We start from the raw sequence: 24,848 nt of genomic DNA, 5'->3' as shown, positions 1-24,848 counted from the left end.
GTGATAAATTTTTCCCATCATTCATAAAATATCCTTAGAATCAGAATAAACTACAGTTTAAAAAATCCATGTGCTTTCATTCTGCAACTCAGAAGATATATGTTAGAAAGAAGGGAAAGATCAGGAATGGAAATATGTGAAACATAGTATCTTTTTATATGGAATGGCAGCACTGAATTCTTGTAGCAAGGACATTTAGAAGATAAGTGACTGGTCAAATTATATTCCAGAAACAAAGAGGAAATATCACACTGGTCTTACACATCACCAGAGCTGTACACGTTTCATAATTTCTTTTTTTTGTTTGTTTTTGAGACGGAGTCTCACTCTGTCACCCAGGCTGGAGTGCAGTGGCCAGATCTCCGCTCACTGCAAGCTCCGCTGCCTTCCGGGTTCACGCCATTCTCCTGCCTCAGCCTCCCTAGAAGCTGGGACTACAGGCGCCTGCCACCAAGCCCGACTAATTTTTTTGTATTTTTAGTAGAGACGGGGGTTTCACCGTGTTCGCCAGGATGGTCTCGATCTCCTGAACTCATGATCCGCCCGCCTTGGCCTCCCAAAGTGCTGGGATTACAGGCGTGAGCCACTGCGCCCAGCCACGTTTCATAATTTCTAAACCTATTTTGATGAAAGAAAAATGTTTCTTTCAGGAGTGGACATGAGATGTGGGTAGCTAGTCAGTCAGTACATTAATAATTATGCCATCTTCTGAAATTACACAGCAACGTAAAGTCTTCCTATACGACAATGCTCATATATTCAAGAAACAGTTATAGAGACATTTGTTTCTTACTTGTAGAACATGAGGTTCTGGAAACACAAAAATTTTTGCCCTAGGCTGCTCACATCATAGGGTAAGAATAGTATGTAAATGATGCTCTAGCAGTAAATTAAAGATGTCATGGAAATTCATGTCGTGAATGGCTAATTCTACGTTCAGAAGTGAACAGATTGTGTCAGATACTGTTAAGAATAAAATATCTAAACTTGATTTATCAAAAGAAACCCCTTTTATTATATAACAGTTATTGAGATCCCCAAATCCTAGCTTTTTGAGAAAAACTAGGCTAGCAATAAATAAATCAAAAGTTTTAGTCGATAATACACACACACACAAACACATACATGTCTGCACGTGTATATAAACTAAAATGCAACACTTTCCTATATCCTAAAACTTATTATTTTTCTTATTCTATTTTTTCTTTAGTCAAACTTTTATTTTTTATTTTATTATTTTAAAAATGTTCAACTTTTATTTTATATTCAGAGTTCATGTGCAGGGTTGGCATATTGCATGATGCTGAGGTTTGGCATATAATTGATTTCATTACCCAGATAGTGAGCGCAGTACCCAATAGGTATTATTGTAGTCCTTGCCTCCTCCATCTCTCTTCCCTCTAGTAGTTGCCAGTGTCTACTGTTCCCCTCTCTATGTCCATGTGTACCCAATGTTTGGCTCCCACTTATAAATGAGGACATGAGGTAATTGGTTTTCAGTTTCTGCACCAATTCTCTTAGGATGATGGCCTCTAGTTGCTTTCATGTTGCTGCAAAGAACATGATCTCCTTCATTTTTATGGCTGCAGAGTATTCCATGGTGCATATGTACCACGTTTTCTTTATCCAATCCACCATTGATGGGCACCTAGGTTGATTCCATGTCTTTCCTACTGTGAATAGTGCTGCAATGAACATATGAGTGCATGCGTATTTCTGGTAGAATGATTTGTTGATCTTTGGGTATATATCCACTATTGGGATTGCTGGATCAAATGGTAACTCTATTTTAAGTTCTTTGAGAAATCTCCAAACTGCTTTCCACAGTGGTTGAACTAATGCCAACATCAGATTCTGTCCTATTGTTTTAAATTGATATTTCTGATGCTTTCATATAAGAATTATAAAGAATTATGTGAATATTAAATACTAAAAATGTTCAAACAGATGAAATTAAATGTAGTAAAATGTAAATTGTTAACTTTGTGAAACATCTGTCTGACTACCAGATTCACCTATATTATTACTAAGATACAATAAGGCAAATATATAAAGAAGAATTCCTCTCCAGAGAGTAATGTAAATTTAAAGTCAGCTACTAAATTCTAAATTCTCATCTAAATTTCATAAAATTATGAGGCAGAAGAATATTCCAACATTTATTTATATTTCTATAAATCCAAGGTAACTAATTGGAGAAATTTATTTTGGTGATAACCTGTTCTGGCTAAAAAGTAGTCACAAGGATCATTGAATTTGACACACAAATAAAATGACTAGCCCAACATAATAAATATCATATTTTTATACACAGTGCATATACCATTTTGAGTTAAAATAGCAATCTATATGTGTCTGAATCATCCCTGCTTAAATACAAAGAACATGTTTTCTTAAAATATATATAAATATTAACTGCAAAAACACAATATGAACTACCTGTTAAATGAAAAAAGAATAATCCTACTTCATAACTGCAGTTTCTAAATCAGCAGCTCTCACACTTCAATCTGCATAATAATTACTTAAATTTTGTTCAAAATGCAGATTTCCAAAGTTCTACCTATATGAATTCTAAGCAGGTCTGGAATGGGTTCCAGAAATCTTTATTTAAAACAAGTTCTTAAGATGCTTTTAATATAGTTCACTCATTTATTATAATTATAATTATTATTATTATTATTATTTTTTGAGATGGAGTCTCACTCTGTCACCCAGGCTGGAGTGTAATGGCATGATCTTGGCTCACTGCAACCTCAGTCTCCCGAGTTCAAGCAATTCTTCCACCTCAGCCTCCCGAGTAACTGGGATTACAGGCGCATTCCACCATGCCCAGCTAATTTTTTTGAATTTTTGTAGAGACTGGGTTTCACCATGTTGGCCGGGCTGGTCTTGAACTCCTGACCTCGTGATCCATCTGCCTTGGCCTCCCAAAGTGCTGGGATTACACGCATGAGCCACCACGCCTGGCCTCACCCATTTATTAAACTTTGAAACCTGCTGACCTAGAACAACATGATTCTAATATTAATGTAAAAACAAATCTTCTGGAGATGTTATTAAATGCAAATTCTGACTCAATTGGATTGAAGTGGGCCTGAAATTTTGTCTTTCTAGCAAGCTCCCAGGTGATGTTGGTGCTACTGATCCAAGGATAACACTTTGAGAAGCAAGAGCCTAAGCTAAAACATAAAATATTTTTCAAATTATAAAACTAGACAACCAATGAAAGAAAGGCAGAGAATTACAACATTAGAACCACCATACATTTATCCCTCTATATAAGCAACAAAAAACACTGGTAAGAGTTGTGAAAATTAACTTTTTCAGAACACTGGTAAATACAGAAAGGCATGCAACAATCTCAGGAGTAGTGTTTATCCAAGATAAACTGCCAAACTTTGGCAAGAACAGTGGAGTTTGTTGCATTGTAACTTGTGTGTTGTAACTCCCATCCTCCTTTTGACAGCTCTGCAGCAGGCTTGCACCCAAGGAAGTTGTAAAAATCTGTAGCTTACAACATGAAGGAGGGAAAGACTGACATTGGACTTCTTCAAAAAAGTCTTATTCCTGAGCATTGTTATTATCTAACCTGTCTTGCTGCTTCCTGGAAAATTTCAAGCCTTAATTTGTAACGTATTTGTTTTTATTTCACCTGACTTAAGGGAGAACACCTATCACACCAGGATGTTTGCTGAAATAAATCCACAGCAATTATGTGTGAGATTGCTACAGAAGTTGGGTCAAACAAAAGCCTGATGAAACATGAGAAGAACATATGGGGGAAAATATGTCCATGTATTGGATTAAACTAACTTGCCTGATCCCCAAAATATGTCAAAGATCCTGCATATGGGATACAATGATGTGTCACCGAACAGACAATATCAATTAGAGATACAGAAATGATACAAAAGAACCAATTAGAAATTCTAGAATTGAAAAATAACATCCCTGAAACTAAAAATTACTAGAGAGGCTCAACAGCAGGTTTGGTACGGCAAAAGAAAAAAAAAAAAGCAGTGCATTTAAAATATGTCAATTGATATTATTTATTTTGAGGAACAGGAAGAAAAAATAATAAAGAAAAATTAAGAGATCCAGATGCCTGTGGGACACCAACATAAGTCTAATGGGAATTTTCAAAAGACAAGAGAGAGAGAGAAAGAGGAAAAAAACATTTTAAAAATAAAGAATGAATACTTCTAAAATTTGATGAAAAGCATTAATTTACACATCTAAGAAGCACAAAGAACACTTTGTAGGATAAACTCAAGGCAATCCAAATATAGATAATAATAATTAAACAGTTGAAAGGCTAAGATACAGACAATCTTGTAAGTAGCAATACAAAATTGACTCAGTGCCTACAGTGGCTCCTTAATATGATTAACAGCTAACTTTCCATCTGAAATGCTGGAAGACAGAAGACAATAGGATTATGTATTCAGTACACTGCAAGAAATAGAGTTGATGAAGTACAATGTATAAAGAAAAAACTCTCCTTCAAAAAAATAATAAAAAAAAAAACAAAAGAAGAAAACAAAAAAACTGTCCTTCAAAAATGAAGGAGAAAAGATATTCCAAAGTAAACAAAACCTGAAACAATTCATTACTAGCAGAACTGTGGCACAACAAATATTTCAGCTGAGATAAAAGGACACAAGAAATTAATCAAAACCACATGAGGTAATAAAAGGCATGAAGAAAGGTGACTACAATGGTAAATAAATATTTAAAAACAAGCTATAAATTTTCATTTCAACTCTTCATATTTGCCTTTCTCATTTAAAATAAACTAGAGTAGGACAATAAATATAAAACTGCTTTATGGGCTTATAATGCATTAAGATGAAATAGGTATAATAACACTAGGGAAAGGCTAGGAAAAAGAGATACATTGCAGATACAAAGTTTCTGAATTATATTGAAATTCAGTTAGTATTAATCTGAGTTAGAGTGTTTTATATTAGATGCTGATTGTAATCCTCAGGGTAACTATTAAGAAAACAATTAGAAAATCATAAACTAAAATAAACTAAAAGGAAATAAAATGGCATACAAAATAACTGTTAAAAAACTCAGGCAGTAACAGATAAACAGATGAACAAAGGCATTAGTGATATATAAAGGAAATATAAAAGTGACAGACATAAATTCTACTAGATTACAGATTGAGTTATATGTAACAGACTAAACACTTCAATCAAATAGGAAAGACTGACAAGATGGATAAAAGAAAAGAGACAAACATTGGGTTCAAAAACACAAACCAATTGGGATTAAAAAGATTTAAAAAGGAATACCATGAAAATAGTAATAAAAAAGGAGCTGGAGTGGCTATCTTAATAACAGATAAAATAATATTTAAGACAAACATTAAGTCTGACACCACGAGAGATCCTTGGACTCTCACCCCAAGAAAATGAGTAAAAACAAAACAAACAAACAAAGAAACCCCCCCCCCCAAAAAAAAAACACTTTGAAATTCTCTGGAGATGGTTCAAAGGGCATACAACAAATTAAGAAAAATCTTTAAACAAAATCAACTAAAATATAATAAGAAAACCAGTACTCTGTAGAATTTGAACCAAGAACTCTATCTCCTTCTTCCTTTCAAGCTCAACAAAAAAGAAACTTTGTTTCAGACTGTTTTTGCCAAGAACATAGGGCTCTTCCTTCCCCTGGCTCCCATTTGGAGGCCTATGTTTCTGGGAGGCATGGGACATCAATATTTTCACCTCAGTACATGTTGCTGAGGCTAGGTTCTGGGTAAGTGCAGTTGAGAGACAGTGAGAAGCTCCTTTCTTCTACCCAGCATCCAGTCATGGACCGAAGCTCTCACATGAGTGTGGCACTGCTGAAAATACTGAAACGCCAATGGCCCTTTCCCAGTTTGTAAGGTGGTAGCTCCATACTGAGAGAAGCAAGTCAAAAAATCCAGAGGCTATTTTGCCCCCTTGCCCACCTAGCACTCAGCTCTGAAAATGGAGGGTTTGTTGAAGAAAAAGTGCACCATTGTCCCCATCTCCAGCTCTAGAGTCATGGATCAGATATTTTCCCTGAGGAGAGAAGCAGGCTTTAAAATGAATAGCTCCTAATCGCTTCCCAAAGTACTGATTTCATTTTCAATAATGTGTGAAGAAATTCAAGTGAAAGTGTGCTCTCAGAAACATTGCCAGTTGTGGTGAAATACAACTGGATGGAGACTGGTAGATCAACAAAGATACAAGCTAAACTATAGGCCTGATAGTTTGCTGGAGAGAGCTGGAGAAGGAGACTGCTAGAAGTCCTCCTGGAGTCAGAAAAAATCTCAAACAATGATTTATAGAACTGTTTTCTCAAAGAGGTCTGAAGTTGACTGAATTAGCTTGAAGAGTAATTTATCCAACCCTGTTGTGGGAAGTCACGGACCCTGAATGGAGGGACCGGCTGAAGCCATGGCAGAAGAACATAAATTGTGAAGATTTCATGGACATTTATTAGTTCCCCAAATTAATACTTTTATCATTTCTTATGCCTGTCTTTACTGCAATCTCTGAACATAAATTGTGAAGATTTCATGGACATTTATCACTTCCCCAATCAATACTCTTGTGATTTCCTATGCCTGTCTTTAATCTCTTAATCCCATCATCATTGTAAGCTGCAGATGTATGTTGCCTCAGGACCCTGTGATGATTGCATTAACTGCACAAATTGTTTAAACAATATGAAATCTGGGCACCTTGAAAAAAGAACAGGATAACAGTGATATTCAGGGAACAAGGGAGATAATCATTAGGTTTGGCTGCCTGAGAGCTCAGCAGAACAGAGCCATATTTCTCTTCTTTCAAAAGCAAATAGGAGAAACATAGCTGAATTCTTTTTCTCAGCAAGGGACAGCCCTGAGAAAGAGAATGCATTACTAGGGGTAGGTCTCTGAAACGGCTGCTCTGGGAATGTCTGTTTTATGGTTGTAGATAAGGGATGAAATAAGCCCAGTCTCCTGTAGTGCTCCCATGCTTATTAGGATGAGGAAATTCCCACCTAATAAATTTTGGTCAGACCACTTGTCTACTCTCAAACCCTGTCTCCTGATAAGATGTTATCAATGAAAATGCGTGTCCACAACTTCATTAGCATTTTTAGTTTTGCCCTGGTCCTATGATCTCACCCTGCCTCCATTTGTCTTGTGATATTTTATTACCTTGTGAAGCATGTGATCTCTGTGACCCATACCCTATTCGTACACTCCCTCCCCTTTTGAAAATCACTAATAAAAACTTGCTGGTTTTGCGGCTTGGGGGGCATCATGGAACCTGTCGACATGTGATGTCTCCCCCGGACACTCAGCTTTAAAATTTCTTGCTTTTGTACTCTTTCCCTTTATTTCTCAGACTGGCTGACACTTAGGGAAAATAGAAAAGGACCCATGTTGAAACAATGGGGGCAGGTTCCCCCGATACATCCCCACTCCATGCAGGGAATTTAACAGAAGGGTGTGGTCAGGAAAACACACAGAGAGCCCTGCCAAAACCACTGTAATCCCAGGGTAATTGTGGGCATACCAAAGACTGTGGCCTTTGACAAGCAACATCAGAGCCTTAACACTATGTGTGTGTAGTTTTGGGCAGGGGAAGATAGACATTACCAAAATAACCCAGCCAGTCAGTAAAAAAATTAGAAGTGCAAATAGCATTAGCAAACCTGGGGCAGACAGAACCCGTATCTAGAATTGGCATAATATATTGTCTACAATGTCTACCCTATTTCATAAACATTATGAAACACATGAAAAAAAAGAAGAAGAAGAAAAGTAACAGAGAGTAGAAACTGCCTGTTAGAGTAACTCAGGTATCAGATTGAGCAGAAATCAAATTTAAAATAGCCATTATAAATATCTTCAAAGAACTAAAGGACAGCATAATTAAAGAAGTAAAGGAAAGCATGATGACAATGTGGCATCGAATAGAGAATATCAACAAATAAACTGAAATTATTAAAAAAAGAAACAAATGGAAATTTTGGAGATGGAAGCTACAATAAGAGAGAGAAAAATTCACTCAGGGGCTTAATAGTAGATTTGAACTGGGGGAAGAAAGAACTAACAAACTTGAAGATTGGTAGACATTACACATTCTGAAGAACAGAGAAAGAAATGAAAAAAAAAAAGTAAATAGAATCTGACATATGTATGGTAGGCACACCATTAAGTACAACATGTGGGCAATGAAATTACCCACAAAAAAAAAGGAGAGAGGAAAAATAGGAGAAAAAATGTTCAAAACATGAAGTGGGTGAGATGAAAGCTGGATCGGGTCACAGAAATTATTCTATATGGTAGCACCAATCCATGCAAACAAATGAAGAGAAATGGAAATACTAAATAGGAAGGTTAAAATATAAAAATTATAGATATATACTTGCTCTTTGTTATGGGCTGAATTTTGTCCCCTCAAACTTCATATTTTGAAGACCTAACCCTGGTATCTCCGAATGTGACTGTATTTGGAGAAAGAGCCTTTAAACAGATAATTAAGTTAAGACCCTCAGGGTGGGTCCTAATCCAATCTGAATTATGTCCTTGTAAGAAGAAGGAAATTTGAAAACACAAAGATACATCAGGGATATACATTCACAGAGAAAAGACCACATGAGAAGACAACTATTTGTAAGCCAAGAAGAAAAGTTTCAGAAGAAAGTAAAAATGACGGCATTTTAATCTTGGACTTCTAACTGCCAGAACTCTGAGAACATAAATTTCTGTAATTTGTTCCATCTGATCTGTGGTGTTTTGTTATGGAAACCCTACCAAACCAATACACTTTCTCCCAGCTTTCTCAAAGTCATACAAATTATATAAAATAACAATTATAGCAATATATTGTTGGGTGTGTAATATTGATGTAATATGTATGACAGTAACACCAGGAAAAGAAGAGAAAGGGAATAGAGCTATATAAGAGTAACACTTTGTGAATCTTACTGGAATTAAGCTAGTATATATCTGAAGTTGATTATGATAAGTAAAAATGTCTATGGTAAACTCCAGTGCAATCATTAAGAAAACAAACTCAAAAATATATTGAAAAAGCCATTAGAAATTAAAATCCTGCATTGAAAAATATACACTATTATTAAAAAAAAGAAGTCATGGACTAATAGAGAAACAAACAAAAAGACATAGAATATAGCAAACTAAATGGAAATTGGCAAAAGTAAAACCAACTGTGTCAATAATAACAAATTTGTGAATTGATTAAATGATGCAATCAAAAGCAGTGATTAATTTAATATATACATACAATACAATATTATTCTGACTAAAAAAAAGAGGAAGTCTTGCATCTGTAACAACGTGGATGAACCTGGAGGACATTATGCTAAGTGAAATAAGTCAGTCACAGAATTACAAATATGCATAATTCCATTGATACGAAGTGTTTATACTAGTCAAACTCATAGAAGCGAAGAAGGCCATCGTGACTGACAGTAGCTATGGGTTTAGGGAAATGGAGAGTTGTTGTTCAATGGGTATAAAGTTTCAACTGTAATATTAGATGAATAAGTTCTAGACATCGACTATAAAATATTGTGCCAATAGTTAACAATATCATACACTTCAAAATATAAGAGGGTAGATATCATGCTCAGTGTTTTTACCAAAAAGCAAACAAACAAACCAACCAGAAAACAAAGGGACACAAGAGAACTCTGGGAGGAAATTTCTGTTCCTTTGATTATGGTAATGGTATCATGGGTGTTTGCACATGTTTAAACTCATCAAAATGTACACAGTAAATACCTGCAGTTCTGTCATATCAATGTTATCTTAATTAAGCTGTTAAAACAAAACAAGTCCAGGCATGGTGGCTCACGCCTGTAATCCCAGCACTTTGGGAGGCCAAGGCGGGTGGATCATGAGGTCAGGAGATCGAGACCATCCTGGCTAACTCAGTGAAACCCTGTCTCTACTAAAAACACAAAAAATTAGCCAGGTGTGGTGGCGGGTGCCTGTAGTCCCAGCTACTCAGGAGGCTGAGGCAGGAGAATGGTGTGAACCCGGAAGGCAGAGCTTGCAGTGAGCTGAGATCGTGCCACTGCACTCCAACCTGGGCAACAGAGTGAGACTCCATCTCAACAACAACAACAACAACAACAACAACAAAAACAAGAACAAGAACAAAACAAAACCCCCAAATCTGACCATATGCTATATAAAGGAGACATACTTTAGACTGACAGATAAAAACAGATTGAAAGTAAAAGGACAAAAAATTATATATCATACATACAACCACAAGAATGTTGAAGTAGCTATACTAATAGAAGACATGATAGAATTTAAAACAAAAATTGTAACTATAGATAGAGACATTTTATATGAACAATCAGGAAGATAAAATTACTATAAATATACATTCACTGAATTTTAGAGCACCAAAAGACAGAAAGTAAAACTGACATAAGTGAAGGGAGAAATGAAGAGATCAACATTAATAGTTCGATAGTTAAATACTGCCCTTTTAATTATGAATGGAAAAATTTAGGCAGAAAATCTACAAGAAAATATAAGTCTTGTATACTATAAACCAACTAAAATTAAGAGACACATATAGAACAATTTACTCAACAACAGCAAAATACAGATTCTTCTTATGAGCATTTCACAGTATGGACCTTATGCCATAAAACAAACCTTGATAAATTTAAAATGATTTAAATAATACAAAGTATGCTCTCTAATGTAAATGGAATAAAATTCATGACAGAAAAGTTGAAAATTAACAAACATGGGGAAATTAAACAACATACTTCCAAATAACTGGTGGGTTAGCAAGAAATCAAAAAGAAATTAAAAATATTTTAAGACTGCTGGACATGGTGGCTGATACCTGTAATCCCAGCACTTTGGGAGGCCAAGGTGGGTGGATCACCTGAGGTCAAGAGTTCAAGACCAGCCTGGCCAATATGGTGAAACCCCGTCTCTACTACAAATACAAAAATTTGCTGGGTGTGGTGGTGGGTGCCTGTAATCCCATCAACTTGGGAGGCTGAGGCAGGAGAATCACTTGAACCTGGGAGGTGGAGGTTGCAGTGAGCTGAGATCGCACCATTGCACTTCAGCCTGGGGGCAAGAGCAAAACTCTGTCTCAATAATAATAATAATAATAATAATAATAATAATAATAATGATTTAAGATTAATGAAAATAAAAATAACATATTCCAAAACATATGAGATGAAGCTCAAGCAGTCCGTAGAGATAAATATGTAGATAAAAATGCCTCTATTTAAAAAATCTCATTTAAATTTTCACCTTAAGAAGCGAGAAAAAAAAGGCATCTAAACACAAAGCAAATAGAAGGAAATAAGTAATATCCAAAAAAAATTTAGTGCAGAAATGAAATAGAGGACAGAAAAACAATAGAGAACACCAAGGAAAGCAGAAGGAATTTTTTGAAAAGATCAATGAAATGACAAATTATTACCTGGACTGATCAAGAATATAAACAAGAAGAATTAAATGACTAAAATAAGGGATAGAAGGAGGAACATCACTATTAACCTTTCAGAAATTAAAAAAGATTATAAGGGAATACTCTGAAAGCCTCTGTGCCAGCAAATTAGATGACTTAGAAGAAATGAAAAAATTTCTGGAATAAAATAGCAAAACTGATTTGAGAAGAAATAGAAAATCTGAACAGGCTCATAACGAAGAGATGGAATTAGTAATGATATAAACTTCCACAAAGCAAAGCTCAGAACCAGGTTGCTTCACCTATGAATTATATCAAACATTCAAATAATTAATACCAGTCAATCACAAACTTTTCCAAACAACAGAGTAGAAGGTAACATTTCAGAAATAATTCTATAAGGTTAATATTAATCATACAAAAACAGACAAATCACTGAAAAAGGCAATTACACTATTAAATATTATAATTACACAGGAAAAATCCTCAACAAAATACTGTACTAGCAAACTAAACCTTATAAAATACAAAATCAAAAAACTAGCATTGTAGAGCATGAAATAGCGGTGTTTTGCAAAAGAAGACTGGGGGAATCACCAATCTGGGAGCGAGGTGTGGAAATCAACAACCTGGACAGCTAATCCTGTCTCTGTTAAATATAGACTGGATTGCCTTATTTGTTCAAAGTAATGTGAAATTTTGATAAGACATGATCAGTTCTTGCCACTTATGCATACAATATTGGGCAATATGTGGGGATTTTTTATTTTATTTTAAAGTATGTTTAATATGAGACTGCTAATAATAACCAATTCAATCATTTGTAATATTAAAAACTGGGTCACTTGTTATATTGGTTATAACTTAAAAATAGTTCCTATATTAATTAATTGGTCAAATTCCTTCTTTTTCAATCTATTTTATTATGTTAAAACTTCAAATATAATATATGCCTCTTGCACAATATTGATTTTACACATTTTGAGATTGGTTTTATATTTTTGAGTTTATTTGCCCATTGCCTAAGTTTGCAGGACATATTCATATAAGGAAGGATATATTTAAAATCACTTGATTAACAATTTTCTTCCTATCAAACCACAAACCCCTCACAAGCATTAACCATTTTAATTAAATCTGAGATATAACATAAAGACATGCTAAAATATTACTGTTATTTGAGAAATACGTATCTGTAATATTCTCCCAATTTCTGGAATATCCAGATTTTTCTTTCTGCTTTAATGCTAGAATGTAAGACTAAATTTGTTTGATCCTGTTTTTCTCTGAGGAACTGCAGTCAGTCATTTGGCCTACTTACGGGCATACTTTAGTACTGTGTTAACACACCTCATATTCTAAAATTTTGTGTTCCTTATACTCCAATGTATCACTTTAATAAAATTGCACTCAATCATATTCTCTCTCACATGCACTGGAGAACCAGGTATTTACAAATCACTGTTTCAAAACAATATTTTTTTTAACAAAATGACCAAAATTACCAGTAAGAAATTACCAAAATCCTTTACATACAGTGATTAAAAGAACTAGAAATTATCAAATAGTAAAATAATAAGCATATGATAACTTCCAGTTTCAATATAAGTATCATAAGAATCTGATACCTAAAGCTGGAAAAAACAGAGTTCCTAGTTTAATCAGCACAGAAGGTATCATCTTCCATCCTCTTCCTCAATGTGGTGTACATTTCCAGGAAGTTACTTTTCTATTGTATCTTTAAACAATACTTGAAAATTTTATTGTCTTTTCATCACAAATATGTATTTTTGTTATTATTGTTAAATCTTAAGGTGAATACATGCACATTGATTGTGCAGTGTAAATTAGTTATGATGCTCTAAGTAAAAATGTTTTTTCTGCTTAAATCTATATTTTAATTTTGGACATGTACAGAATAAAATTAGAAGTAAAAAGTCTATTAACTATATATATTTTTTAAAAATTGAAAGAACACTGAATTTCAACAAACAACTTGCAGACAAAACTCATAAATTTAGTATGATCATTTCAGTAAAATTGATTCACTTTCATTAGTTGTTTAAGTTTCTCCGATGGTGCTTAGAAGTTTATAGGAATGTGAACACATATAATTTCTGCTCGAAATGGTTCATGTTGAAAGGATTAAGAAAATTGCGGCCAGGTGCAGTGGTTCACGCCTGTAATCCCAGCACTTTGGGAGGCTGAGGTGGGTGGATCATGAGGTCAAGAGTTAGAGACCATCCTGGCCAACATGGTGAAACCCTATCTCTACTAAAAATACAAAAATTAGCTGGGTGTGGTGGCACGCACCTGTAGTCCCAGCTACTCGGGAGGCTGAGGCAGGAGAATTGCTTGACCTGGAAGGTGGAGGTTGCAGTGAGCCAAGATGGCGCCACTGCACTGCAGCCTGACCACAGAGCAAGACTCCGTCTCAAAAAAAAAAAAAAAAAAAAAAAAAAAAAAGAAAAGAAAAAGAAAAAGAAAGAAAGAAAATTACATATGTCTCTTTAGAGTGAAGATAGCTAATTGTAATGAATTTACACCAAAACAATAACTTACTTGAAGTCCCCAGCAGTATGGAAGGAGTTTTTCACATTCACAGTGAATTCATGAAATTGGTAACATGGGCTTTCACATTTTATAATGTCCTAAAGTAAAAAAATAAAATCTTACCACATGATAATAACAAAAAATGAAGTTTCTGAATTATAAAATATAATCTTAAAAATCTATAAACCATCCATTTAATATTACACTGACAATAATTCCAACTATCAAAAGAAATTCCATGGAGAAAAACTTTCTAGGTATTCTACAGTTTCAGAAAGATTATTTTATCGTTTTATTTTATTTTGTTTTTATTATCTAATCTGCTTCCCAGTGAGTTAAGACCATATAGGGGCAGATGGGGAAGTAAACAGTTGCATGTCTACCCTAGAACCACCAATGACAGGCTAAGCCCAGCCATATCTCTTAGCCACATGTGACAAAACAATGTCTTGTTTCAGATAATTTGTGTGAGAGGGTTGGGAAACATACATGTTCATTATTCAGGAGGAAATAAGATCACACATAGGAAGTGCCAAATGCCCACTTTCTGTTCTGAGCATCACTGTCTCAAAAGGCAGTCTGTCCATATGAGCATCTCAGTGTCCTCCTCAACAATGGGCCATCACTCAACCATCCTACAATCATTTTCTCTACTTACCACTCTTGCCCTGCACACCTAAATTCTTTATAATCCATTTGGAAATCTAATGAATTTACTTATTCTTTACCATACATCCATGGTAGAAATGAATATTTAGAAGAGATAATGGCTACAAAAAGTCAATCATCATAATGTCACAACCATTTTATAAAGATTTAAAAATCTCTCTTCCCCACCCTTTGAAATAGAAACACTTAGAACTCTATCTGGAACATCGTCATCTCTCAATAAATGCCAGCATTAGCCTTATCTTTATAATAGATTTGATCCACAGGACACACAAGATAAACTGATGAAAGTTCCTGCCAGAGTACAGGAAAGTCCTTTTTTACTGCATAAACTATCAACCCTTAGTCTAGCAAAAACACAGACACAGGCCCAGAACTGCTTTAACTTAAATCACAAGTATCCATGGCACAGGGATGACTCAAGAAACAGCTGCCTAAAGATAAAACGTAGAACAATAACCATGCTTTTGATACTCCATGGTCTGATAAGAGAAGCAGAGGCATAGTAGGTAAAATTTACTTACAATGGCTTTAAAATCGAGGACTTTGCCTTTAAGAGCAAAAGTCATCGTAATTCCTCTTACTGCATTCTTGGGTTTTGAAATTAATAGTAGTGAAGCTTCAGCAGGACGAAGAAAGCGACTGGTGAATTTCAGAGTGACATTAATTTCGTTTCTATTTAGTGAAAGATAAAAGAGAAAATGTTTTAACAAAAAAGTCAGCTTACAAGCACTTATTTAATGTAGACCATGTGTCTAGTGCCTACATCCCCCTGCAAGGTACTCACTTCAGCTGCAGTTCTCAAGAAGCCTACAACCTAGTTATTGTCATTGGTTAAGCTATCGTAATATATTTTGTAAAACCTGAAGTTAACTTTCAAATATATAATCTCTCAAATAAAGGATTTTCTAACAGCAAGCTACAGGAAACCATGTATGAATTGTTTTGAGGGAAATTCATAGGACATTCTGTGCTACTGTTTAGGCAAATACTTTGTCATGTCACTGGTCTCTGGTAACATGGGGAAATGTTAAGAAAGTAAGAATTCAAAAAATGCATAAAGTCATTATTGAAAATAACATTCAAAACTCATAACCAAATCATGGCAGATAATAATAGCGTTTAATTAATTACAGAAAGGAATAAGGAAAATATTTTCACCTTCCTTAATGTTCAATCTGGCAGTCTAAGACATAGTATAATGGTGATTTGGAGGAGATTCCATTCACCAGCCTGTAGGAACACGACTGCACCATCATACCCAGCAACCTTGCATGAGTCCACATAGCCCCCATATGCACTGTAAAAATGCAGCTGATAAAAGTCTTGGCAGAAACCCCATGATCCTCCTGCAATTATAAGAGCATGGAGGGTCATGAATTGCTGCTCTGGGAACATTTCTCACTTGCCTCCCTAAATTTCCTTGAGAGACTGTCACCAGACAGTTTATCATTGCTTCCTGGATCGGGATGAGGTATGAGACTTGCTTCCTTACTCCTTTTAGGGTAGAGTTACAGGCCATGAAGCTTAATGACAGCATGAATTTGGATCCTCAGCAAGAGGGTGCCTTACCATCCATGAGGCAGTGATCTGACCCGTTTTATTTTGATATTGCCCTGTACAAGGGACATGTGAATCTGGTACCTTTGATTACTCATGCTTTCACTGTTTAAATAAGTAATACACTCTAAATTAAACAATGGACTCTATTTTGTTATTGGATCAATCTTTCAGTCTTGCCTTGCCTTGATACAGCTGTAGGGGGAAATTTTATCTTTGCTTTTCCTCTGGTTTTCAGTATGGTTATCATTAAACATCCTATAACATTTATTCTTTCGTATCAACTACTACCTATTATCTTTGCTTAGAATACACATATTTAAGAATGGATAAGGGAATAGATTCCCTTGGTGTCAAACATTGACCTAACTGCGCCAGAACTTTTGTGCAGTTGCTGTTGAATGGGTGAGACTAGGAAGAAACAAGGAGTGAGATGAATAAGGGGCTTTCAAAAGCAATAGAAATGTTCTCAAAATAGTTTTGTAGGGAAAATTACAGCTCACATCTTGCAGGAGTGGGGGTTATTTTAATTTAGATATGTGTCCTCAACAATTTCAGTTTTGTGCAAAAGGACTCTTATGAAAACTCATGGGCATGAATTTAACTGAGAACAAAGAACATTTGACCTTGAGGTTTTTTTTCCGGGTATACAGGCTCAAATTATTTATTGAGATGACAGTGAGTGATTTAGAGTATTTCCAGTTATTCTAAAGTACATCACTATATAAGATCATTTATCCATTAATTCATTCATGCAATTGATATTTTTAGATAACTTATAATGCTCCAGGCACTCTTTTAGGTTTCTGAGATACAGTAATTAGAAAAAAAAGCAAACAAACAAACAAGAAAACACTATTCCTGCTCCCCGGGATAGTACATGTGGTAGGACATGGCCAACATTCTACCATCACAAAATAAATGTGAAAATTACAAATTATATAGGTGCTGTGAGAGCATATAATGGGGAGTGTGATATAGTCTGAAAGGTCAGAGAAAGTGATATATTAGGTGGAATGTGAAGGATGAGAATGAGTTAACTAGATTGAACAGGGGATGAAAGAAGGCATCCAAGGCCTCTGGTATGGGGAATTAAAATGTGTTTGAATAACTAATCAAAGGCCAGTAATGCTAAATCTTAGCAAGCAATAGGGGTGATGATGCAAGATACAGCCAACAGCAAGCTGTGAAATCATAGTGACTATCACAAATGTGAAAGTGTACTTTGGACCATGTTAAGCATATTCAATCTATATCCAAATGTTGAGATGGGAAGCTGTTGAAATATTTTAAGCACCTTTTAAAATTTCTGTTAAAGGTTTAAATTTCTGTTAAAAATTAGCTGTCATTCTAATACAGGGGTTAGATTTCAGACAAGATTTTTAGGAGTCTATGGTGGCAGTCTAGTATAAAGATGATGTTACATTAAATCGGGGTGGAATAGGTGAAGAAGGGAAAAGATACAAGGTTTATGACACAATTGGTAAAATCAATAGGATCTGGTAATGGATTGGATCTCCACGGAAGCTGATGAAAAGAGAAGCATTCAAGAATGACCATCAGCTAAAGAACATGCATTTAATGAAGGATTTTATGAACCTATACTTAAGTCTTATGAAATACATTTCAAAATAGAGTATTCTTTTATGAGATAAATAGCTGGTTCCATGAACAACCTTCTCTTAAGTATAGGTAATTATTTTTTAAATTTTGTAGTTATATTGAAGCATGTAAATGACCAGCATTCTTTTCTGAATTTGTTAGAAACTTCAGAATCAAATGTGTAGTCTATTTCAAGTAAGTTTCCTAAGTCTCCAGGCATTTCTATCATAACTATAGGCTTCATTTTAATTATTTTACCTTTTATTTTCTTTTTGCTCCAATTGCCTTTCCCTGATATTTTTTAAAAAACCTCCTTGATATTACATATACATTGTAAGCTACTTAAATTTAGCCTTTGGAATAGATGGAGAATAAATATACAACACATCAATGTCAGTGCACATATGGCTCAATGAAAATAATGAGAAAAAAAAGACTGGTTTTCTAAATTTATACTTTCACTTTTATGACAATCACTCTATGGTTATAGCTAAATTTAGTCATAAAGTTAGATGCAGAAATAAATATGTTTGTTTATATGCTGGTGTAGCTGTTTAACATTTTCTATATAAATAATATGTCTGATAATTTAAATCCATAGCTGGCAGAAAGAGACATTATTAACTGTGATCTAGACAGTATCTAACAAAGAATGTGGCACACATAGATATATAATTATATAATATCTTATAATGATAAAATTACTCATTTTTTTGTTTAGGAAAACAAAATATTTTCTGAGTCGTATTTGTAAAAACCAAATCCTATGAAATTATTTAGCCTAGCTAAAGAGAGCCACCTAAAATAACAGCTACCTAAAATAATTTTATTTCAAGCCTATAAAATAAAATGCATTTAGATAATTGAGTAGTTGTTTTTTATATGTATTCAGAATTAAGCATTACTTCTTCTGGGAAACCTTCCTTGGTTTCCTCAAGCGTGGGCAGGCACTTCTTTTTTCAGTTTTCATCTAGTTCTATATGCACATAATAAATAAAATAATTATTTAATTATTTCTTCATTATGTATTTGCTTGTTTGGCATTGTGATAGATTGTAAGCATTTGTGAGTAGTGTTGACATATTTTAATTTTTGAGTCACCAGTACTCCAACTCAAGGCAGTCATCCTTATTAATCGCTTCCTATAAGTTCCATTATGGTACAAGGTGTTTTGCCTACATAATCACATTTATTACTGACAGCACTGTGGGTAAATAGTCTTATCCACATTTTTCAAATAAGGAAACTGAGGCTGGATCATAGAGCCTGTACATGTCAAGACTGAAACACAACTTTTAATCGTTAAATGATATGAGAGGAGTTCTAAACCACAATGGCATCTGAAACCCAGATTCATCATTCATTTTCCTAAGAAAAATCTCATGAAAACTGTAATAAAGAGATTTTCAAAACACAGCTGGTTAGAGGAAACCATCACCACATAAAGGGCAAGATGGGGTTCAGACAACCCTACTCCCTTCAATGCCATTATAAAATGTCAGACGATTGGGCATAAAAGCAGTATTTTTTTTCACACTAATGTGAAGCCTACCAGTTGACATACCTGTGCACATACAGTTAAGAAATTCACTTTTCTATTGCCATGTTATTACATATGAATGAATAACCATGTGTCAGGAGGCATTTGAACAAATCTTTTAACAGGGAACACTAAGATCAAGGTAAATAAAGCAAGTGACTTTAGAGAAAATTCAGGGATAGATGAGAACATAAAAGTCAGAGACAATTATGAAGATATGGTACCTCAATTTAAGAAGAGGATGTCACAAGATAGAAATAGCCAGAGAACAAGCGCTCTTAGCAATTTATATATATATATATAAATTAATATATATATGAACCAGAACTCAGACCCTTGCCAGACACTGAATCTGCTAGCACTTGGATCCCTTGGACTTCTCAGACTCCAGAACTATGAGAAATAAATTTCTGTTGTCTTTAAGCTACCTATTTTATGTTTTATTGTTATAGCACCCTGAATGGACTAAGATGGCAAATTAGTATTGAGAAGTGGATGGAGGTGCTGCTGTAACAAACACCTAAAATGTCAAAGTGGCTTTGGAACTGGGTAATAGGTAGGGGTTGGAAGAACTATGAGGTGTATGCTACAAAAAAAAAAAAAAAAAAAAAAAAAAAAACCCAACATTACTATATAAAGGCCACAAAGGGTGATTATGGTGAAGGCTCAAAAGAATACAGCTATAGATATTTTTATATAGTAAATGTTTAATAAATATTAAGTATGTTAATATTTACATACAATGCCTGTATTATGTAAACACATAAGTATGCATATGTTATAATAAACCTATGTGTGCCTATGAAAAGACTGGAAAGAAATGAACTAATAAATTGTGTTTGACGTAATTCTAGGTGATTTTTGCTATCCTGTTTATTTTTCTATAACTCAAATTTTCTACAGTGCACATTTATAATTTTATAATTTATAATAAAAGTGTTAAAGGTGTGGATTGGCTTCTTTTGAACCCAGGAAGCAGAGGCTGCACTTAGCCAAGATTGTGCCACTGTACTCCAGCCTGGGCGACAGAGTGAAACTCAGTCTCAATAAATAAATTAATTAATTAAAATAAAATAAAATATATATATTTTTAAAGTTATATACATACATAATTTTAGAATGCACTGGTTTCAGTTTCCTGCAGGAAACAGAATGGTAGTACAAAACAAAACCAACTTACAGTCTTATTTCTATGACCCATATGCATAAAAAACAAATTAAAATTAAATGCATACATAAAACAGCTGTTTTATGTTGTTAGAATTGTTTCAACAACTTTGGTGAGGAACTGTAGAAACCTATGAATATTTGTCTGACTCTGGGTGACAATCATTTCATTAAATATCTATCAATAGTAAAATCAAAGTCACATTTTATAATTATAACACTTATTAAATCTTTGGGGTTGACATGTCTGATAATGTAAAATTAAAAAAAGAAATACTTACCTTGGAGAAATTGTCACAACATTCCCTTTTTGGGAGAGGGAGAAGTCAGCAGCATCTCTTCCAACAATTCTAGCATTATACACTAAGTTTTGCAAGCTGGAATTTTTCAGTAGAATCTATGTAGAAGTAGAAGAGGATACAAGTAAGATTATAAAATTAAAAACTATGCAACTATATCATTTCTTATTTTTATCAAAGATAGCAATACATTTTAGTCATAAATATAGTTATTCATAATGTACACCAACTGGAGAAAGCTAGAATTTGTATTTTAAAATAACAACTACACACACACATACACACACACACACACACACACATACAGTTTAGCTGAAGTGGGCAAAGAGAAGGAGCTTTCAACAAAGGGAATTACAAATGCAAAAGCGTCTTATCACCAGTGATTTGAAGATCAAAATTTTCAGCTTAGATTTTATTTTTATTGCAAAGGAAAACCATCGGGGAATTTTTAAAAGGGAGCTTATATATCCAATTTACAAAAAGGATACTCTGGCTGCTCAGTGTAGAAAGTATTATAAGGAGTATAGATTTAAAAACAGTTTCAGGCTGAATATAATGGTGGCCTAGTCTAGATGTGGTAGTTCAACGAAGGGTTGGCTGTCTCTTTCCTCCTGATCCAGAGACGTGGGGAGCATTAGAAAATGAGTTGCTTTATTACAAAAGAGTACTTCTTGAAAAATGTGAGTACACAAAGTGTTTATATAAAATATAATGGAGATTCAAAAAACAATCTTTAGGAATACTGACAAAGATTTTCTTCTCAACCACACTCCAGTAAGGCTTGTCTGAGCTCTTTTTTAACTAGGCCTCGCCTTTGGGCATGTCCTCAAGTGCCCAATTTTAGCAAGAATCCTGCTAAATCAGTTTAGCCAGAATTCCACAACTTCAGTATTTAATCACCCTTGATATCTAACCAAATGCCTCATCTCCTGCCATCGCTCAGGTAATGTATGATCACCCTGGCCTTCCTTTAGCAAAAATCTTACATTGGTTTAGCCAGAATCCCCCCTTACCCATATCCTGCCTTACCTTTCCTCTTAGTCATTTCCCACCCACTGATCTCCATCCTGCTCCTTGGCTATAAATTCTGACTTTTCCTTGTTTTATTTCGAGTTGAGCTCAATCTCTCTCCTCTACTGCAAAACTGCTTTGCAGTGGTCCCTATACCTATAATAATAGTCCTGAATAAAGTTTGCCTTACCATTTTAACAAGTGTCATGAATTTTTTTTTTCTTTAACAAGATGCCAAGGTATCACCAAAAGTTCTGACCCAGAGCATGGTGAAGATGGGGAAAAGGATAATTGGTCAAATTAGAGTGAATAAAAGGTCACTGAAAATTATGAAGTTCAGGACCTATAGTCACAGATACTCAAAGAGTGAAAAAGTAGCAGTAGGTATGGTTATAGTGAGTCATAAGGAATATGGTGAAAATCTGGTGAAAGATTAATTACTTTCCTAGTTCAATGGAAACTTTGGTAACCAACAGAACAAGTGTTTTGTTGCTAAAGCATTTTCAACTTTAGTTTCTCTAAGGATTTGGAGGCCTCATGTTTTCAAATACTTAAAGACATCAATAATGGGGGCAAGAACCCCACTATAGTGTGATAATCTTTTTGTATGTACATACACACATACAAATGTATGTATTTCAAATATTCATTAACAGACCAAGTAATTTTAAGTCCCAGAGAGCTAATTCCTATTGTTTTGGAAGGAAATGTTGAAAATTATAGTAGATTTGTTGTGAACCGTTTAGATCATAAGGAAGCCATTCATTCTCACTATGTCATACATATCATACATATGTCACTACTGTATTGGACACATCTGTGGTTAGACAGTCATACCATCCAACTCCAGGATTTCACGTAGGGGTAATGAGGAGTAGATAGGAAGAAGAGCTAGCTGTTTAAAGGAACAAAGGAAAGTTTTAAAGTCTCAATTCCTTTTTGGCAATGACAGACATTCTTTACTGTGCTTCTGTGTAAATTTCGTTTCAAAAAGGAAAACAAAATTCAACTCCTTTTGAATGTCTCAGAAAATCACTGCACCCTGTGTTTTTTCACTGACCACTAATTTTTTGTACTTGTTCTAGTATTCTGTTTCTATTATTTGCCCATAGTTATAGAAATACTTTTTCACACTTTGGAAGGCTGAGGAGGGTGGATCACCTGAGGTCAGGAGTTCAAGACCAGCCTGGCCAACATGATGAAACTCCGTCTGTACTAAAAATACAAAAAAAATTAGTTGGGCATGGTGGCAGGCACTTGTAATCCCAGCTACTCAGAAGGCTGAGGCAGGAGAATCGCTTGAACCTGGGAAGGCGTACGTTGCAGTGAGCCGGGATCGTGCCACTGCACTCCAGCCTGGGCAACAAGAGTGAAACTCAGGAAAGAAAGGAAAGAAAGGAAAGAAAGGAAGAAAGGAAGAAAAGGAGAAAGAAAGAAAGAGAGAGAGAGAGAGAGAGAGAGAGAAAGAAAGAAAGAAAGAAAGAAAGAAAGAAAGAAAGAAAGAAAGAAAGAAAGAAAGAAAGAAAGAAAGAAAGAAAGAAAGAAAGAAAGAAAGGAGGGAGGGAGGGAGGGAGGGAGGGAGGGAGGGAGGGAGGGAGGGAGGGAGGGAGGGAAGGAAGGAAGGAAGGAAGACAGATTTTCTCAATTCTAGTAGCCATTTCTGGAGCTTTTTCTATATTCTGTAACATTGATAGGGCTGGTGATAAGAATGACTTTCTATGACTTACGCACTGCCATTCATCATGTTGATTCACAGGACCAAAATATGTAAAAGATTCTCAGCAATTTCCAAATCACTGATTTTCTTAAATAAAAGTTAAAATCAAAACGTGTTGTAATTTATTTTATCTTGCATATACATATTTTTTATTTCTTCTTTCAAAAACTTTTCTTACATTGTGAAAAATGAAAGGTATTATTTGTATAATTTTATCTATAAACTTAGGTATAAGCATTATTTCTAGCAAAAGAATAAAATGAGAAAATAAATTATGTTATATTTAAACATGATTTAATTTGATTTTTAACATCATAATTTAAATTTATTTTTAAACATTAGCCAGCATTAATATTAACTACGTAAAAATGTCAATAACAATTAAACGATATGAAGGAATACAATCATGTAGACAGAATTAGAGAATTGGTAACAATAGTTAACAGTAATAAATTATACTTAATCAAATTTACACTCTTGTCTCCTGCAGGCCTAAGCAAAAATCTTTTAACTCTTCTGAAATGTTATTTTGAAGTCAAAAATTCAATATAATTATAGCTCAAGGCTAGTTATTTATCCAAAGCCCTTGACTATCACTGCAATTAGCGAATTATCATAGTAAATACTGAATTCTCTGAATTCTATGGAGTTTTATGTCTTTTTTTCACATAAAAGGAAATAAATAAAGTAAATAAAAGAGATTGAACCTCAGTATTTACTAACACAAACCTAGAAGAGGAGGCTTTCTTTTCACTAAATTCAGCCCTCTACATTTTGAGACAAGAACCTGGGTTTTGTGTTTTATTTTTTCAGTTTTTAAAGAAATCCTTATTAACTGATGCTCACACCATCATGGAGGTTACAGTTATTTTCTCAAAGAAGTTACAATTACAGAACAAAGATCACTGTGGCATATCTTTTGAAGACCACATATGGATAAGTTTTGCATCAAAAATATAAAATTATCCTCCTTCCCAATTATATATTAAGAGAGACACACATAAAACAGCCTGAAAAAAGGAATAAACATGAATCTTATCAAAGCAGTATATTAACTTGTATACAGAATAATATTATTTTAAATCAAATGAAAATGAGTAAGAAAAGAGTCTTCATTTCATTGCAAGTGGTGATTACTCTTCAGTAAAAATTGCACCTTTTGCTCATCTAGACCTTTGGCTTAGGAGAAGCAACATTTGATAACATTTATTCACTTTTAATAAAATTATGTCATATAGATACTTGCTGTTAATTTTGGGTTGGGAAAG

The 24,848-nt window shown here is 34.4% G+C and overlaps 1 protein-coding gene across 1 annotated transcript in view; it reads right to left on the bottom strand.

The window, feature by feature from the left end:
* CFAP47 (cilia and flagella associated protein 47) overlaps window positions 1–24,848 on the bottom strand; it is a 508,878-nt gene that overhangs the window by 232,786 nt on the left and 251,244 nt on the right. Inside the window, exons 37-39 of the mRNA XM_030933635.1 lie at window positions 20,835–20,950; window positions 15,209–15,359; window positions 14,025–14,113 (exon numbers count right to left, since the gene is read on the bottom strand). Coding sequence (XP_030789495.1) covers window positions 14,025–14,113; window positions 15,209–15,359; window positions 20,835–20,950 — 356 coding nt within the window. The remainder of the gene's footprint in view (window positions 1–14,024; window positions 14,114–15,208; window positions 15,360–20,834; window positions 20,951–24,848) is intronic.

The sequence above is a fragment of the Rhinopithecus roxellana genome, chromosome 7 (assembly GCF_007565055.1).
Source record: "Rhinopithecus roxellana isolate Shanxi Qingling chromosome 7, ASM756505v1, whole genome shotgun sequence".
In the NCBI taxonomy this organism is placed as follows: Eukaryota; Metazoa; Chordata; class Mammalia; order Primates; family Cercopithecidae; genus Rhinopithecus; species Rhinopithecus roxellana.
Note: the sequence above shows the minus strand (reverse complement) of the source record. Positions and strands in the feature narration are given on the sequence as shown.